Source organism: Dendrobium catenatum, unplaced genomic scaffold (genome assembly GCF_001605985.2).
Source record: "Dendrobium catenatum unplaced genomic scaffold, ASM160598v2 fragScaff_scaffold_651, whole genome shotgun sequence".
Lineage (NCBI taxonomy): Eukaryota > Viridiplantae > Streptophyta > Magnoliopsida > Asparagales > Orchidaceae > Dendrobium > Dendrobium catenatum.
Window position 1 is genome coordinate 1,490,347 of NW_021319113.1, and position 19,784 is coordinate 1,510,130.

The window sequence follows — 19,784 nt, forward strand, 5'->3', positions numbered from 1 at the left end:
AGAAAGGTCATTCCTAATATTTTCTAACCAAGTCTTTTTAGGTTTACCCCTACCTTTCTTAACATAAGTCAAATCTAATACCTCTACTCTCCTAACCGAGTTATCACAAGGCCGCCGTTTTATGTGACCAAACCATCTAAGGCGACTTTAAAGGTCAGCATCCAAGAAAATTTTGAAATGAACTCAGTTTGACCATTATCCCAAGCTATTTTGGAAATATCATTTTCATTTATATATCTCTTTACTTTCCCAATCCTTAGCATAAATTTTATTTGCATGTCTTAAATGTGTATCCATATCCTATGTTTGTTGAAATTAACTATGTACATTTTCAACTATCTTATCTTCAATAGATACCACTACAATTATCGCAAATATAATAATTTCTCAAGCCATGCTAATTATTACACAAATATCATAAAATAAAGCAGTAGGCTACCTTGTGTGGGTGTGTCTAGGATTATAGGGTAATAGATAGGGATACAAATAAACTGAGTGTTCTACAAGCTACTCATGGCTTGACTTGATCAAAGCTCGTTCATGATTTTTTTTAAGTAATAAATAAATTCGAACAATTTTTTAAATACTCAACTGTTAAAAAAACAAACTTGAATAGTTATATATTTAGCTCATTTATGCCATAAACAATATCAATTAAAGCTCATGAATAAGCTCGATATAATATTTGTTAAGAAGCTTAATTAAATCTTTATTTTGTATGTTTTCATATAATTTTTATTTTTATTATAACAAATAATTCATATTTTATAAAAAATTTAATTTTATTTTAATATTATACCGTTTTAATAGAATGTATTGGTTCATGAACAAAAGGTATTTGTTCATGTTTGCTATATTGTTTATCTAAAGTGCTCATTAACAAGCTTGTTTATAAGAAAAATTATCTTTTGAGCTCATTTATTTGTGAACGAGCTCATTTAGTAACTTGAAAACACTCGTTAGATATGTTCTCAAATGGGCTTATTTGGTAGGTCAAAAACACACACTAGATATTTTCGAAGGCACGTTATAGGTAATTGTTTGTCAGTAGGCTCCATAATCTTGTTTAAAGCTCGAAAAGCACAAAATGAATCAAATATGAACCAAACATAAGCATCTCTCCTTTTAAACGAATCTAGCTTGAACACCAATAGAAAAGCTTGAATCGAGGTTGGAAAAGCTGATAATAAACTAGCTCAAATATGAACAAGTAGGTGCTCTGTTTGATTCATTTGCAACCCTAATACCATATTCAAGAACTGCATTTATTATTTTAGTGAAAGTCTAGTGAAACTCTAATGAAATGCCTAAACATAGAATTGAAGTTTTATACTCTTTGAAACTAATGGAACAACGCACCTTATGATAGCACTTGTCAAAATTGATGGATCATTTTTATTTTTCTCAACAAATAATTGGATAATATTACAACAAGTTGAACGAAAAGGTTTATTAATGTGAAGCATACATGCGACATGAGTTGCTTTGGAATTTAACAATATATATTGAACATGAATTTTGCTATTTAAAAACTTATGTTTCACCCAAGTCAAATTCTTAGAATTTTTGTTAAAAGATTTAGTAATGGTAAGCGGTTACAAAGAGATTAGCAAGGGTGTTGGTGCCGGGTAGAGGAAAAGGGGAAAGGTTGGGTTGGTGGGTGAGGGGGTTTGGGGTTGGGATTAATTTGGGTTGAGGGTAGGTGGTGGAGAGATGGGCCGGCGGTGGAGTGGTAGGAGGGGCTACCAGGTGGGGAAGAGAAATAAGCAAAAGGAAAAGAAAAATAAACCACGAGCCACTGACACTTCCAATGACTAGTGGGTATTGCACTCACCAACACATTGAGTTCTCTCTTCTCTCTAGTGCACTCACAAGAAGAAGAAGAAGAAGAAGCAAAATTTCATTTAATCATTATCAAGCTTTTATAAAGCATAAGACCGCTATGTATAGGTCTCAAACATGAAGAAAAGAAAAGTACACAATTGCTCTCCGGGCTACAATAATATAACACTCCCCATAGGGGTAAACTCAAAAAACTGAAAAAAAAAAAAAAACTAAATAAAACATAAAAATACATCAAAAGTAAAGACGTTGAATCATAGCCGTCGATCTACGATTCCATCACCGGTACACGTGTCTGAATCTTTGAACGATGTTCTCATCATTTATTATAAAGATATTGTTCTAAACAACTCCATCGCTCATTTTATGTCCACAAGTTACGCATGTTGTATATTTTTATGGCCATATACACTCACATTAGGAATGGCACTTAAGTAGAACAAAGCAAGAGAATCTGATGATAAGAGCACAAAATCTTACAGGAAGTTCAAACAACGTTGTATCAATGGCTAGATACTACCATATTCGGGAGTTTATACTTTACCTTAGGCATCATAACACAAATGTCACTAAGATTGCTTAAATATTTAGGAAAAAGACCTATTTAAGAGATTCTGAGACGTATAAAACCACATCATATTAGTAACATCTGCTCTAATTGAGAATAATTACATGCAACATTACCTCATCTTACACCTTAAAATGCTTCATGATAAGACACGAACAGAGAGATTAATTTATTTGACTCGCATTTTGGCATGTCCAATATGTTTAAGTTTTTTTTTTTTTTCCTGGAGGCTATATTCATGTACTTATGTTTTTCTTTGTGAGAAGCAATCTTCATGTGAACAAAGCGATGTCCTTGCTTTAGGGTTTCCTTCATGGCCACTTATCCAGACACAGGTATATACCTTTATGAGTACATCCAGCTGGTAGTTGTACTGAATCAATGGCTTTTCTTCATTGTAATTTGATTACAAATGTTCTGACGTCCAATGCCAGAAAAAGGACTCGTAGAAAACAAGGTAAGAAATTTAAGGAGGACCTATTCTGACCAATAAGCTGGAATGAATTACAACTATTACCCTAATATAGTAAGCGACTTTTCAAAGGAGCTTCTATATATAGTTTCGGAGTCAGTGAAACCAAATGTCCAATTTCAAAAGAAAGACTACTACTTTCCAATCCCTCACGCATGCGAAATCTCGTTACAGTATTATACGAAGCACAAGTGCTCAGCCAAGATCCACGGAGTAGCAAGAGAAGTGTCCAGCCAAAAATTTCCGAATTTGGGTCTGATTACATTTCGATCAAACATCTCATTGCTGTTCTCCTTTACAGGCCTCCACCATAATAAATCTCAGCTTCTATAATTTCAAAATAAAGAAAAAGAGTAGAAGGAGGATGAAATTGGTCCACTAAAATAAAACAAGAGGCAAAAACAGTTTGAGTTATAACAATTTATAGATCATATCCACATATAAAAACTAAATTTGAACGCAAAAAACAAAAATACCAGATTCAAACTACCAACTGACAGCGGAGCCCTAGGGTTTATTTGACAAACGAAATAGAACTTCTCCTAGACTCGGATGAGAAGGCTAACTAGCAAAGCTTAACGCTTACCTTTACTATTATCGAAGAGTTATCCACGCAAACAAAAGGAACCGCCCATGGTCTTTCCGTCACTTATATTACCTCTGTATACGGCACTATTCTCTTCCGCCGTGGAAATCTGGTTCGATGTCGTTCTCACAATCCAGTCACCTCTCTTCCCCGTAAGAGGGAGGGAGATAGAAGCCGATTGCAAGAATTATTCGAGGAAACCCTTTCCGATTTCGCTTCCTTTGGGTCTATGGTTTGGTTCAGATAGAAAACTAGCTCGGACTTCTGGAATCGTACTGAGGAAGAATCGCCATGCTGGACCCGACCAATGCTAGGGTCCCAATGACGACTAACTGGGCAGAAGTTCGAGCTCACGAAGATCAAAAATAAAATAAAAATAAATTAAAAAAAAAACAAAGTAATATCGGGAGAAGCTTAAGTTCAAAAGTTCTTTCTAAAAATTAGATCAAATGGGTATGGATTAGCTTTGTCGGATTTGGATGGACAAAAATTCATCAAAATTTGTCTCGGAAATATATTTTTTGTTCGACATCTTTTACTAATTAACTTTTAGTAAAAAAAATTATTATTTTTCTGTGATGATTCTAATTAGCCTCCCTCATACAATATTCAATAATTTCTTTAATTGCTTCATCGATACTCTCCAAATGTTCCTCTCTTTGCATGGTAAGTATTACTATCTCTGGCTCATAATAGTTTGTCTGAAATGATAAAAACGTAAACACGTCAGAGAGTTGCAGTAATCAACGTTACGTTATGAGATGTAAAGGTGAGATAATGAGAATAAATATGAATAAAGCCATCTTTTCAACTAAGCTTTGACTAACTGATGCCCATATTGGCAAAATTTTCGTCATTATAAATGTGTAGTTGACACAAACTTTTGAAGCTGCTTGAGAAAGAATTATAAATTAATTCATCACCCAAGCTTACAAGTGTACCACTGAGCAGCTAAGAAAAAACTACAGCAATTTTCTAATCTGCTACTTCTTTCCTTGCCTCTAAGCACTCTCTCTCAGCTAGTCCTTCACAATTATTTTTAGACTTCATTTGAGATAATTTTCTTATTGATTTCTAAAACAATTTTTTAATACAAAAAAAAATGAAAGCTATAAAAAATTTAATGAGTGAAAGCTGTCTCAAATGAAATCTTAGGCTTCATTTGGGACAACTTTTATATTGTTTTTTTAAAACAGCTTTCTAGTATAAAAATTTCATGAATTAGAAAATTTTATATTAGAAAGTCATTTTAGAAAGTAGGACGAAAGTTGTCCCAAACAAAGCCTTAGACATCGTTTGGGATGACTTTTTTACTGTTTTTTAAAGCAGCTTTCTATCACAAAAGTTTTTAGTTTAAAAAAAAATTATACTGAAAAACCATTCTAAGAATTCTTTATAATGAAAATGATGCATATGAACTCCCAATAAAGAACACATCCATATATGTTATTTGTCTCATTTCCATCTCAGATAGATAGACTTCTCATTGAACAAAGGGAATCTAAAAATGTGTATGGCAAAATTAAAGAGAAGCCAAATGTCCAAATCATTCTACATTACACATATCACATACAGGAAGCAATTCATTTTATCTCATGTATTTGATGAACCATAAATAATAATAATAATAACTGTAGTTTTAAAATCTCAATTCAGAATCCCCATCTCTAGCATATCACTTTAATATGCTAGAAAAAGAAAAAGTGCAGCCAAAATGTTTGAACTTAGAACAATTTCTAATGGATAAGCAAAAACTGTGGGGAAATAAATACCATGCAGATTCGGTGGGGTTGTTCCTGACAACGGGCATAGAGGGATGAAATAAACGCAACAGCAAGAATAGTATCAGGAAACAAATGTGAAGAATAAATCCTTCCCCTTTCTTTCTTCATCCCCTGAACACCACTTAACAAGCCAACAATATATGTATATGAAATATCCAATCATTTCAGAATGATATCAATAAATGTATGATTAGATGAGGTTATAAAGTTTAATTCCTTCAAATTAGACTTCGTTTGGGACGGCATTTTTATTACTTCTTGAAACAAAATTTTAATATAAAAATTAAATTCTTTTACTAGAAAGCAGCTTCAAAAGCAATAAAATTACCATAACTCCTTCAACCACAAGCAAGCTTAGGCGTGAAACGTGGCATCAAATGTAATAATCCTTTAGTGAAAATTTGTTGAATAAGTTTTGAAATACGAACCCTGCAGAAAACTTGATTGAAGAAGCTGTTGGGTACAAATTCCTTAAAACCTGAAATCGATGATCATAAGCGTTGCACGTATCTCGATGCATCGCGAAAAAAATTAAGTAAAATTTCAAAAGCATCAGAATTCGACGAAATTAATTTTATAAAATTCTACGCAAAATTTCGAGCAAATTGATATGAATAACTTATATTCAATTTCGCTTAAATTGAAAGTTAAAAATGTTAGAAGTTTTAGTATACCTAAACTACCCTTATTAAATATTAAAGCGGAGATAATTCAAGTGAGGGCAATTTAGATTTTATGCAAATATCATGAACTCCACTCTCTTAAGGGTCCCCATTGTTTCTTTTGGACGAATAGAGCGAAGGGCAGAAAGCGGACGGGAGAGGGGCGACGGGCGGCGCCTCCGACATTGATTTCGGCGGTCGGACTTGGGGAAAACGTAGAGGAGACTAAGGTATGCATTAGAATTTACATTTCTCCTTTGTTCTCAAAGATTTTTGGAAGAGAAAATTTTCTAGGGTTTAAGAGAAACTTTGAATTTCTTAAGGAAATTAAGGAGGATTGTTAAGGAAAGAAATTCTGTTATGTAATGTGTTAGTTGATGTATTGTAGAGTTAGTTGATGTATTCAGCTTATGTTTTTAAGTGATTTTATGTTTTAATGTATTTAGGATATTTTAGTTTGGATGTTTAGTGGCTCTTTCTTACATTGTTATTGGATGATATTTATGGTTATGTCAATTGTGAAATGAAAATTTTATGATATGAAATAAGTATTCTCCGACCTTCTGTTCCCGCCCCATTAATTCGGGCTAGCCGGACCGGATCGTGACATCTTTACACAAGCAGTAGCCGGCGGCTCACGATTCAAATGAGCAAGGTGCAAGTTGAAAAGGGCTGAAGTAGGTGGATGTTCGGGCCAGGTGGATTTCGCGTGGACTGAAATTCTTGTGGGCTTCTTCACGGTATTGGGTGTTGTGCTAGTGCAGGAGTCGAAGTGTAGAAGCAGGCTGTGCGGGATTTGAATGGGTGGCTTCACGCGGGCAGGGCCAGGGATTTCACACAAGAACGAATAGGAGATTAGGGGAGTTCAACTGGAGTTTCACGCACGAACTGCAGAGAATAAACACAGGAGGAATCGGGATCAAGAGCGATCCCCTTCTAGGTTCTAAGATCTAACTGCCTCTTTATCTAGATCTAAATGATACCAAAAAGCGCACAAAGTGCCTTCATTTAAATTTTAATGGAATTGGGAGGGAGAAATTGACAGATTCGACTGCCGACCTTTAACTTAATTAAATTTAATAGATAATAAGGTTAATTTTATTAAAATTGATATGCTAATTAAGCAAAATTAGTTGAAATTTTAATTTAGACAGGTTCAAATCAATTTAATACACTAAATTAATGTCAATTCAGTTTTAATTGGCCCGCAGCTCGCAACGAGTCACTTGGGGGCTAATCGGAGTTGTCATCGTTTAAATCGAACTAGATCCTAGTCATTCAACTCGGTATGGCACCGATTTACATCGACGTGCTTCGATCAATGCAGATTGGAATCTAATTTATTCCAATTAACCTAAGACGGTTATGCAGTTTCAATCAAGTTGGTCAAGTTCAAATCATACTCAAATCGAGCCAAATTAACTCAACTATGTTCGATCACACTATCATGCTTGGAATTAAATTTGATTAAGATCAAACTGGCTTTAATTTTGGTCGAATCACAAGGCTGAGACTGGTCATTGGGAATCCTAAAGGCGATGTTGACATTATACTAGGAAGACCTAAGCATTAAGATCAACTCGAAGAAATAGACCTCATTCAAAAATGAGATCAACAAAAACAAGGCAAAAAACGCTTCAGCTTTCTTTCTGTCTTTGTTTTATTTTACTGAGGTTTGAAAGGGGATTTGGATTAAGTTGTCGTTAAGCATTTCACTATCAAACTTGATGAAAATATACGTATGTAATGCTCCAAACTCAAATCTCTTCTGAAGCAAGATTTGCTTACCCCTCTTGATTATCTGTATACATAAAAAATTAAAAAAAAAAATGAAAACAATAGCAGCTGGAATAAGAATCAACGTGAGCCTTACCTCCAACGTATGCAAGGGAAGGGTTCTTAGTAAATCACATATTGATGGTTCAAAATCTCCTGGGTTTTTCCTTTCGTTTCAGTAGGGTCACACAAGAAGGAAATAGCAGCTACACTCGGTTTCTTCTCTCGCATGGAGAGGAGCACATAGATCTAGCGTGCTAAAACAAATAATGTGTCAATACATAACTAAATATTGGCAAAATGTTGTTAGGCTACCGCTCTATATTTTCTCACTCACCGGACTGGACAAATGTCGCCGGTAGTTGCTCGGTGGAGACGCCTGTGAACAGTAAAAAAAAACCTCGGATAAGCAAGAAGAGCTCGCGAGCAGGACAAAAAGGCGATCCACCGGTTCAATTAGCTGAGAGAGGCGGTGGAAGAGCTCGCGAATAGGTGAGGTGAGAGCAAGCGGTCGATCGTCACGCGTGCGTTCAAGAACTGGGTGCGAGGTGAGGTTGACCGCGGCTAGGCCGTGAATCGACAAATGAAGTAGTAGGTAACGAGGAAATCTGATTAAACCAGGGATAAAATCAATGGTTTAAATGGCTGTTGAAAATAAATAATGACAGCAACATCTAGTCACGGTTAAAATCACTGTGATAGATCATCTATAGCCGTTAAAAAATTTTGACTTTATGCTCTATTTTTAGTAGCGAAAGCAACGAGAAAGTCATCCCGAAAGCTTTCTAAATTTACTTTTTCATAAAAAAAAATTATTGAAAGCTGCAAAATAGCTATGGCAAAAAGCTCTAAACGAAGCCTTGGTTCTTTTTTTTTAATATTGTTTCATATTACCCATAACTTGCCCAGATTATCTATCTTTCACGTTTGATTTTCTCTCCTCACTAAATTTATGTTCGTCGAAACATCTCAAGCATATTATGTGATTGATAAATGTGCTACATGTTGCGTCCTGGAATATTAGCAACGATAGAGAATGATAAAGTTTAACGTCTTAGCATTGTACGAAGATCTAGCACACAAACAAATCAAAGAGATGGTGAAATGTTCATAAGAGACAATATAGTTTTTACGTGAAAACCCCTGAAAATGATGAAAAACCACGGGGCATGGCCCAGTCTAAATGAATCCATTAGTGTTTGCAGCCCATTACAAATGAGGCCCTTCTTTTAAAGGAAGGTATTGGCTTGATGTAACAAATGTACATCATACATAGTATATTACATGGTGGGAGTTGGAAGAATCAATGTTGACATGTTTGTTTGGGGCGGCAGAACCATAGTCTGCGAGGAGATCGGATGCAGAATCTCATTCAGAGATCAACCAAAAGCGCCATATTAGCAGTATCGAGCCGTGGTACCAAGCAATACCGAGCTACAGTACAAAGCGCAGGCTGACGTGACGCATTCTGGTTAATTTCAGGCAGCGTCCGCAATAAATAATTAATAGGGAAAAAGGTATAGTAGAAGCTCTTGACAGAAACTTTCCACGGTACTTTTATTTAAATCATTTAAGCTTTCACATTTACAATTAGAATTTTATGTGTGAACCTGTTTGGAGACTTAAGGATTACTCGATCATTATTGTATGGCGACATGTTCCATATGGAAGAATCACAAAAAATAATACAAATAACTCGCGTTAAGGAATGTTCTTATGCGACAAATGAAAGCTTTATGAAATCTATCAATATAAAATTTTTGTTCATATGTCATGCGTTTGGGTACCTATAATGGGATTGTAAACAAATAAATGCATTTGATGATGAGCAATTTTATAGTTTTTATATAATATTTATTTACATTTATCTATTTATATATTAACTACATGAAAATGTGCTATTACCGCCGGACTTTCCGACGGAATATTTTATGTCAGTAACACCGGCACACGTATTGGCGGAATATGCGCTGGTAAGTTAACGGCGCAATTTCCGGCACAATATCCGCCACGAAAATACCGGCGCAAATTCCGTCGGCTTTTCGCCAGCATTTCAAAGGTTTCCGGCGCATATTACGCCGGTAAGTACCGACTGAATCACCGACGAATATTACGCTGGCTCACTTAAACTCAACGAAGCAATACCTATGTAATATCCGCCGGTTATATAACTGGCGGATAAGACACCATAAAATGTGCCGGTTAAAGCCCTATTTAGGCCAATCCGCCGAACGAGTTCTCATTTCTTTTCCTCTCTCCCGTCAGAGAACTGCTGATTGCTTTCCCTCTCTCGCATCTGAGAGCTGTGCCGACGCTCTGAGATCGAGCCATTCTTTCCCTCTCTTCGCTCAACTCTGAGAGCTGCCTTGAAATTTGTGTCGTTACTTCCGCATGAAACAATGTTGGTAATACAATAAAATGACATTTCAGGCATAAATTTGTGCCGTTACTTCTAGCGGCTATTGCGACGGTGATGTAGGTCGATAAAAGGACGTTGTTTTAGGCGGCTGATTATGCGCCAGTATTTCTGGCGTATTTTTTTTGCAGGAATTACCGACGAATCTTACGCTAGAATACGACGATGAAAAGGCATAGACTGCTCTTATTTTTTCGCCGGTGTTTCGCTGGAAGATACGCCTAAAATATTTTTGGCAAAAAAAAATTCGTCGGTGTTGACTTTCTGACGCGTGAATTACCGTCGGAACAATTTGCAGCCGAAATGCACTGGAAATATCTTATTTCCATCGGATTTTGATTGTTACCAGCGGATTTCATCCGCCCGGCAATAATGCATTTTCTTGTAGTAAGATTATTAAATATGAATAAAATTTTAAATTTTTATTAGATAAATAAAAAATACACTTAGTATTAACTTATTTAATTATTCATTATGTTCCTGAATATTTAACAAATTACCCATTAAGATTTTGATCAGATACTAATTAATGATGATCTAATTATTTATTTAAAGAACCATTCTATTCATTTATATAAGATTTCCATATTTTATATAGTTTAAAAATAAATATTTTATTGATACGCCATAAAAAAATTGCTTTGATTGAGCATGAATCTCAACTCTCAAGGTATAAAAAAGTTTGAAATGTTCGAAATTAAATATTGGATCATTTGAACTCCAATTTCAGCAAATTTATAATTAAATTGAATGACTCAGTGAGATTAACTCAACTACACTAAAATCGGTCCAATATGAGCCCAAATGGGCCTAAATCAAGGGACCAAAGTATATTTGGAAGTTTCAAGGCATAAATTAGATAATTAAATTATTTTCAAATATGTCATAATTATAGTCAAATTGAGCAGCCTTAACGAGGCGAATCCAACGACACCAAGATAGTTAAATTTTAATATCATTAAGGATCTTAAATGCTTGATAAACACTCTATGATCGATGGAATCATTATGGGTCATCCGATGGAGCACTATATCAACTGCCAACTATGGTCCCTCCGTCGACTATAGTCCATTCGACCTTTGTCACCCATCAACTACAATTCCTCTAACCACCCTCGCCTGCCAGCCATCCCTTCGACCATTGTCATCCACCAACGTTAGTCCCTCCGACCTGAGTGGCCCGACTACGATTCCTCTGACCTCCGTCCTCCAACTACAATCCTACTGACCGAACAAATAGCCCAGCATCCTCTTGAGAACATTTCTCATGTCACTGAATTCCTCGAACTCCAAATAAGTAATGCACGCTATATAATGTGTTCAATATGATGTATAATAATCAACGCCTTCCTTTGAGGAATGACATCATTTGTAATCAATAATAAGCAGTAGTGGATTCATTTCAACTAGGCAAAGCCCCGTGATTCCCTCTTCAGTGTTTTCCACGCAAAAATTGTGGTGCCTCATATGACTTTGACACCTCTCTTTTTTATCCGTTTGTGTGATGGATCTTTCTTACAAAACTTAGATGCTAAACTCTATATTTCTCTACCACCGCGAATGTTCTAGGATGCAACAACTACTCTAAAATTCAAAATTTTCCAAATAACTTAAAAATAATATGTAATAAATTATGGCAAATTTGATTAAATTCTATAAATTAAATTATATCTAATAATTTTATACTATATTAAAATTATTAATATCAAATTTATAATTAGTTAATTTTGATTATGACTCAAACTAATTAAGAAAATGAATAAACGCATTTGAATACAAATTAAAAACTCAATCCATTTTAAAGCTCGAATAGCTGAATTAAAAAAAAAATAAAAGAACGAATTTTTACTGAACCTAATTAATTTCATTTACAAACCTAATTGGCAAGTACTATTAATCAAGCCCACATTAATACGACGATCGAGAAGCCGTAATTAAAATCCTTTCTAGAGGAGCCGAGATATTATATTGCATCGCTGACTTCGACTGTATAGTAATGTGAAATCCCAACGCTAATCTTGACTTAGAATTGGAAAGGTCGGTTGACGTTCTCTTAATCCACAGATAATCTATGTATCAGTTTGCCTTTTAGTTTGGACTAATCCCATATTAGTTGAACTTCTTAACATTAATGTTTCGGATTTCCGAATGAATCAAATGGGCTTCGTGAGCTGTTACTAACTTCTTCGAGATTTCCTTCGGTGCGTGGCGTATTTTCATTAACTGTGCTATTAGATGACTACGATTGGAATTCGAGACGTCAAAGACGGTTACTTTTTCTTTAGGACGTCGAAAGGAAATACTTTGCACCATTATTTATAATTAAGAACAGGCCTTCTAGATCGTTTGATGAACGACACATAGTTTGTGCATATCACGTGTTGGATTTGATGATGTGGATCGAGCCTAAATTATTAGGTGGATGCAGAGGTTGGTCTGGACTCCAATAAAATATCGACACGTGGATATTTAATGGAATTTATTTTTTACTTTATATATTTAATGTGTTCGGGAACTTTAAGTCAAGTGCAACCAAAGCACAAAAAGTGCAGGTAAATCGCAGTCAAAGCACAGTAAAAAAGTGCAACAAAAGAACAGTCAAAGCGCAAATAAATTTCAACTAAAGCGCAGATAAAAATGCAACTAAAGTGCAACTAAAACGTATATAAAATTGTACAAAAAGTGCAACTAAAGTGCACTCCACATGTCAAAGTTTAAGTGGACGTCCAGACGTATCTTTAGGTTCGGTGTCTGCACCTAATAATTTTCCGGAAAAAAAAAAAGATATTCGGATTTAAGAGATTTTCTCTTATGATGGGCCATTTGGTTGGAAGTATTTAGAATTTATTGTAGCTTTTAAGAATTTATATTTGATACGTCATCAAAAAATTATCTTGATCAGACACGAATCTCGATGCAAAATCAAGTTGGAAACTTTCAAAATTAAAATTGGGACCATATGAACTCCGATTTTATCAAACTTATAGTCAAACTAAACGTCTCAAGAATACAAACCCAATGACACCAAATCCAACCCAATCTGAGCCCAAATGTGTCCAAATTAAGGATTAGAAGCACTGTTGGAAGGTTCAACCCACAATTTAGATTTCCAAACGTTTTCCAAACATAACATGCTTAAGTCAAATAGGGCGGCTTGACGAGATGAATCCAACAAGCCCAAGATCAGTGAATTTTGACATCACTAAAACATTCAAATGTCCATCAAACGATCCATGATCAGGGGTGGAACTAGCTATAATTTTCAGAGGGGGGGTTAAGGCCTCCAAATGTCCAACGAACGGTGCACGATCGTAGGATTCAATATCGGCCGTCCATTTGACCACTCCCTATTCGCCCTTGATCTCACACCTATTTACGGACCATGCCACTCCAGAAAATCTATAAATAGAGCCCTCATTCTTCACAAGAGAGCATCTAAGCAAGAGAGAGAAGAAGAGAAGAGAGGAAGAAGAGAAGGAAGGAGCTCCTCCTCGACAGCCGCCGGACCACCGCCGGACCACCACAGAACCTCGCCGGACCACCACAGAACCTCGCCGGACCACCACAGAACCTCGCCGGACCACCGCCGGACCACCGCAGAAACCTCGCCGGACCACCGCCGGATCACCGCAGGAACCTCGCCGGACCACCGCAGAACCTCGCCAGACCACCACCTTAAGGCCTGACGTCCAGTCCCTACGTCCTACTGAAGACCCGACGTCCTGCCAAAGAACCGACGTCCTGTTCAAGGCCCGACACTCAGTCCCTACCTTCTGCCGAAAACCCGACATCCTGTTCAAGGCCCGACACTCGGTCCCTACGTCCTGTTCAAGGCCCGACACTCGGTCCCTACGTCCTGTTCAAGGCCCGACACTCAGTCCCTACGTCTTGCCGAAGACCCGACGTCTTACTTAGGACCCGACATTCAGTCCCTACGTCCTCCCAAAGACCTGACGTCTTACTTAAGTAACTGATTGTAACCTGATCACCCTTGGAGGTGATTCAGTCCTTTGTAACCAACTCAAAGTCTAGTGGAATCATTTTCAACTGGGCTAGGCCTCGTGGTTTTTCCCTTTTTAAGGGTTTTCCACGTAAAAAATCTTGTGTTCTCTGTGTGTGAGCTAGTTATACGTACAACGTTAAGACGCAGAATTAAATCTCTATCGCCGCGTATTTTCTAGTCCGCAACAATAATAAAGACTAAAATATAAATTGCCCCCTGGAGACAATGGGGTTTTACCCCTATCCATGATCAAGGGATTCAACAATGGCCGTCCATCCAACTACACCCATTTGCCCTTGATTTCCCATCTATTTATGGGCCATGCCACTCCAAAATTTTTTAAATATAGCCCCCTCTCTTGAAGAAGGACCCCAAGCCAAAGGATTCAAGAGAGAGACTAAAGATCGCTCTTGCCTCCTTGCTTGTCCTCGACCACCGCCGGACTTCTGCCTAACGTCATTGCTCCGCTGGACCACCACTTGAGACCCTCACCTCTGACAGACCACCACTTGAAGCCTACACTTCCGCCGGACCACCGCCTGACATCGTTGCTCCGCTGGACCACCACTTGAGGCCCTCACTTCCACCGGACCACCACATGACGTTGTTGCTCCGCTAGACCACCACTTGAGGCCCTCACCTCCGCCGGACCACCGTCTGACATCGTTGGTCCGCCAGTCCACCGCTTGAAGCCCTCACCTCCACCGAACCACCGCCTGACGTCGTTGCTCCGCTGGACCACCACTTGAGGCCATCACCTCCACCGGACCACCACTTGAGGCCATCACCTCCGTCAGACCACCACATGAATCCTAGAGTTCTACCAGACCACTACCTAAGGCCCAAAGTTTTGCCGAACCACCAGCTGAAGCCTGGACTTCCACCAGACCACCACTTAAAGCCTGAAGTTCTGCCATACCACCACTTAAGGCCTGAAGTTCTGCCAAGCCACCACCTGAGACCCGGACTTCCGCCGGACCACCACCTGAGGCTTGGAGTTCATCCGGACCACCAACTGACGCTCGAATTTTCAAGTAGCACCGAACTTTTGCCAGTCCACCAAGTGACGCTGTACTTTCATCCCTATTTATCACTAGATTTCAACCAAACGGTTGACATTTGTAATCTGATCGCCCTCAGGGACGAGTCAGCCTATTGTAATCTACTCAATAACTAGTAGAATCATTTCAAACTGTGCCCGGCCCTGTGGTTTTTTCCCCTTCCAGGATTTTCCATGTAAAAACGTCTTGTGTTCTCTGTGTATGAGCTGAATATTCATACAAAACTAAGATGTAGTATTTTAACTCTATCGCCGCGTATATTCTAGCCCACAACAATGTTATTGGCTTTAATCATGAGTCCTCTTTGATTTGAATCTATCTTTTGATTACTTGAGGTATTTGCAAAATAATAAAAATTTAGTCTTAAAACTATGATATATTTAAGCTTTAAAGAAGATTAAGACGATAATAACACAGTTCTACAATAATGCCTATGAGATTTATATCATTAGAGATGATTCCATTGTAGTGGAATAATTTTGCCTACTAATTTTCAATCAATTTTAAACTTTTGTATTATATTAAATAATAAAAAAATTATTTTAATTTTATTTTAAAAGTGAGATGTACATCTCAACAAATTCATACTATAATTCCCTTTGATATGTTCAAATATTTTCTTTATTTCAAAATTAATTTTTTAAAAGTAATTTATATAACATTAAATTGAAGAATCCTATTTATCTTAAATTAAATACTATATTAACATATTTAAGTCAATCCGTCAACTTTCTCCGGTTTCTTTTTGTCCAAGCCTCCAAGGCTCGAACTCATCACGGAATCGTTCTTCTAGAATCCTACCACGTGTAAAAGCCTACTACACGTGCGAGCTCCACTGACGGAATGGGAATCAGTCGCCACTCGTCAAAGCCGTCAATGCAACCATCTAAACGGCACAATCTTCAACGCCGCGTTTCACGCCTTTCATCTGCCTTTTTAAACCTACGGTCCTCAGCACCTCGTCGCTACAGCCAGATAGAAGAAAGCAAGAAATAGAAAGCGAAAGGATGCTCGGAGAGAAAGCAGCCGAATCACCTGAGACGCTTACCGCCTCCTTCCGCCTCCGGCAGCTTCCCGAAGATATCGACCAGAGTTACGCAGCTTCCCCGCCGCAGAGCTCCGCCGCGCCATCTTTCGCTGCCGTCTCAGTCCAAACCGACGAGAATGACGACGAAGACGATGATTTCGAGTTCGCTTTTGTGGTTCGGGATCCCGACACGGATTCATTAATCACGGCCGATGAGATCTTCTATAACGGCCAGATCCGTCCCGTCTACCCTATCTTCAACCGCGAACTCCTCCTCGACGGGGCGGAAGCCTTACGGCAGCCCCTGCTTCGGCTGATGAAGGAAGAGCGGGAGACCGAAATCTCGCAGCCGGCGAGCAGCTCCTCTGACGAATTCACGGGCATCAGCCCGGAGACATACTGCGTGTGGAAGCCAAAGTCGACGGAGCAGTGCCGGAAGAGCGTATCGACGGGATCCGCGCTCCGATGGCGGATACGTGACCTTGTGATCCGGAGAAGCCATAGCGACGGGAAGGAGAAGTTTGTGTTCCTGGAGACAGACGATAAGAAGAAGGAGAAGGGGAAGAAGGCGATGGAGGTGGATATCGTAGCAGCTAATAGAAGGCATTACGATCGGATTGGGCAGGGGGCCACGGCGAGACCAGGCAGCGCTGGCCGGAAGTCGTTTCTGCCATATAAACCAGGCATTGTGGGCTTCTTTGCCAGTGTGAACGGCATCAGCCGAGTCCACCATCCATTTTAGAAAGTTGCTCATCTTTTTCCCATAATTTGTTATCGTTAATGCTTTTGCACTGTTTTTTTTAATGTGAATGCTGAGTGTTTTTAGGAAAATAATTGATGTGAAAATAACTTGTAAGTTGTTTATTAATTTAAAAAGTGGTGCCACCACTTTTACAGATTTATATTTGTCTTTTTCTTTATTTTTTAAAATTTTAAGCAATAAATTAAATGTATATTGAATATGTGAACTTGAAAAAACAATAAGTCAATTAATCATTTGGATTTGTATTGTTGTTTTTCCTCAAACACTAATCTTATCTTCCTCATTTTGGATGGTTGAAATGAAGGAATGCATCAGATTTATTGTATGATAGAAAAGTCCCCTTCAAATTTAAGGAAAAGTTTTATAAGATGATGGTGAGATCTGCAATGCTTTATAGTGTCAAATGATGACCATTAAAAGGGAAGCATAATGCTAAGTTAAGTTTTATTGAGATGAGGATGCTCAAGTGGATGAGTGACTTCACCCTTAGAAATAGGATACGAAATGAGCATATACATGAAAATGTTGGAATAGCTCAAGTAATTGAAGATAAGATTAGAGAGAGTCGACTTAGATGGTTTGGTCACATAAACGGCGGCCTTCCGATGACACAGTTAGGAAAGTAGGGGTATTAGATTTGACATATGTTATGAAAGATAGAAGTAGACCTAAAAAGACTTGGTTAGATAATATAAAAAATTATTCTTTGTTAGATTTAAATGAGAATTTGACTTTTGACATAAGACAATGGAGAAAAAAGATTCATGTAGCCTACGTGGGACAAATGCTTGATGATGATGATGTTGTTGTTGTCTAAAAATAATAACTTTAATATGATGATGAGTCAATTTATGCACATCTTAGCATGTAGGTTGACAAAGCTTCTAATAATTTTTTTATAGGTATTTTATATAAATTATATGTGTGAGTTTATGATTAAATTTATTTACAAATTTTAAATTCAAGTAACAAAAGTTTATTTAAATAATTAATAGAAATATGTTTTAAATAAAAAATATATGATATTATTCTATTGTGTATATATTGATTCATTTACAACTATAGACCCTCAAAAAGATTTTACATAATTTTTTAAAAAAGTATTATAGAGCCCTTATGTAATTTGAAAAAAAAAAAATCATAATAATTTGATTAAGATTGCAATTATGAATTATTTAGTTGCAAGTTGATTAAATTTTAAATGGTGGGTAAAATAAATACAATTTATTAGAAGTTTTGTAAGAATAAAAATAATTAGAGAAAATTCTATGTATTTTCAATGAGGACGATTCTTAGTTTTTCACCTCACATGTTATTCTTAAATATTAGAAATATATAATTAAATCATTAGACAAACATAATTAAATTAATTGACATTCACAAGTATGAGCTTAATAAGAAAAAGTATTTTGTGTTATGTATGAATGTTTAAAAAAGTCATTTACTTAATAATTTAATTGTATTTATTTAATAGTTTAATTGTATTTGCTCAATTATTTAGTTGTATTGAGAGAGAACACATGAAAAATGAAATTAATGAGATGAGTTTTAAAAGTAGCTCTATCTTGATATAAATTTTATTAGGATATATTCTATGAGTATTTTGACATGTGTTGGAATGAAAAAAATCTACAAGCTACAATATTATTCATATTAGCCATTATATTTTTAGACTATTGAAATATGTTTCTACTAGTTGGTGCCAAAATGTTACGTACTAAAAAAATTATAACTGTAGATTGTCTATTTAATATCTTAGTTTTTTAAAAAAATTCATGCATGCACTTATAGAAGTTGTAGGAGGCTAAAATTTTCTCGGTGGAAAATCGAAGAAGGAGAAAAGTCACGGGGCTTAGCTCAGTTACCATAATTCCTTATATAATTGGAGGTACAAGAATTCACTTTTCTCTATAACTAAAGAAGATGAAATTACATAATTGAAAAAAAAAATTTTATTTGATTTTTGTCATGGGAATTACCTAAATCTAATATCTATATTAGGGCAATTGAAGTCCACTAATAATGTTTGGTGTTAGTAGTCAATAAACAATATTCAGATGACCAGATTTAGTTAGTGGTGGCTGTGATTATTGATGTTGGTCATCGATGATGATTGCTGGAAAATAAAATTAAGTTTTTTAATTCTCTTAGCTCTCGAACATTCTTTATATAAAAAATGAGGTCCTCTTTATAATTTTTTGAGAGGAATATTTTGGTAACTCTAGTAACAATATATGACACTCATTGAGCAATTCATATTGATCCCTTTGATCATAGATCATTTATCTAGCATTTGAGTGTTTTACTGATTTTAGAATCGAATGATATTAGGCTCATTGAATAAATCTTATCAAGTCGGTTGATTTGATTATATGCACGTAAAATTTTGAGACCATTTTGTCATTTAGTTAATATTCAGAAGCTTTCAAATATACTTTAAATGTTTAAATTAATTACAAAGTTTAGAGGATCTTAGATATGATTACATAAAATTTTAATTCAACTATTTCCTTAAGATTCATATTGATTAGATGAATTTTCATAAGACTATTAAAAATAAAAATAGAAAATTTTGTTGTGATTTTTAAAATTTGTACGTTATTATTATAAATATAAATGCTTCGATATTAGTTTATAAATCTGTAAGATTTTAATATTGTGCATACTGCATACCATTATCTTTATTTTTACAAATGCATAAAATCTAATATAACCTTTATAATTTATTTGAATAAATTTTAAATTTTTATGGAGACTTATTTTTCTTTTGCATACAAAATTTATGAAAAAGTCCATAAGATGTTTTTAACTACTTTTCCAGTAAA

The 19,784-nt window shown here is 36.2% G+C and overlaps 2 protein-coding genes across 33 annotated transcripts in view; one reads left to right on the forward strand and one right to left on the reverse strand.

Annotated features, from left to right (window-relative positions):
- Positions 1-3,790, reverse strand: part of LOC110115246 (STE20/SPS1-related proline-alanine-rich protein kinase) — a 54,915-nt gene extending 51,125 nt beyond the window's left edge. For 29 of the 32 annotated variants that reach the window (XM_020848432.2, XM_020848426.2, XM_020848424.2 and 26 more), the window contains exon 1: positions 3,469-3,789. The gene's annotated coding sequence lies outside the window, so the exon portion shown is untranslated. Of the gene's footprint in view, positions 1-3,468 lie in introns of all 32 variants that reach the window. The other 3 variants (XR_003701000.1, XM_028695537.1, XM_028695536.1) reach the window with 2 other exon arrangements.
- Positions 3,791-15,858: 12,068 nt separating this feature from the next.
- Positions 15,859-17,098, forward strand: LOC110115250. The gene has a single exon (XM_020848440.2). The coding sequence runs from the start codon at positions 16,177-16,179 to the stop codon at positions 16,936-16,938; it is 762 nt and encodes a 253-aa protein (XP_020704099.1). The 5' UTR covers positions 15,859-16,176; the 3' UTR covers positions 16,939-17,098.
- The last annotated feature ends 2,686 nt before the right edge of the window (positions 17,099-19,784 follow it).

Coding starts and splice junctions, on each gene's coding strand:
- LOC110115250 (XM_020848440.2), top strand. CDS start 16,177: ATGCTCGGAGAGAAAGCAGCCGAATCACCTGAGACGCTTACCGCCTCC.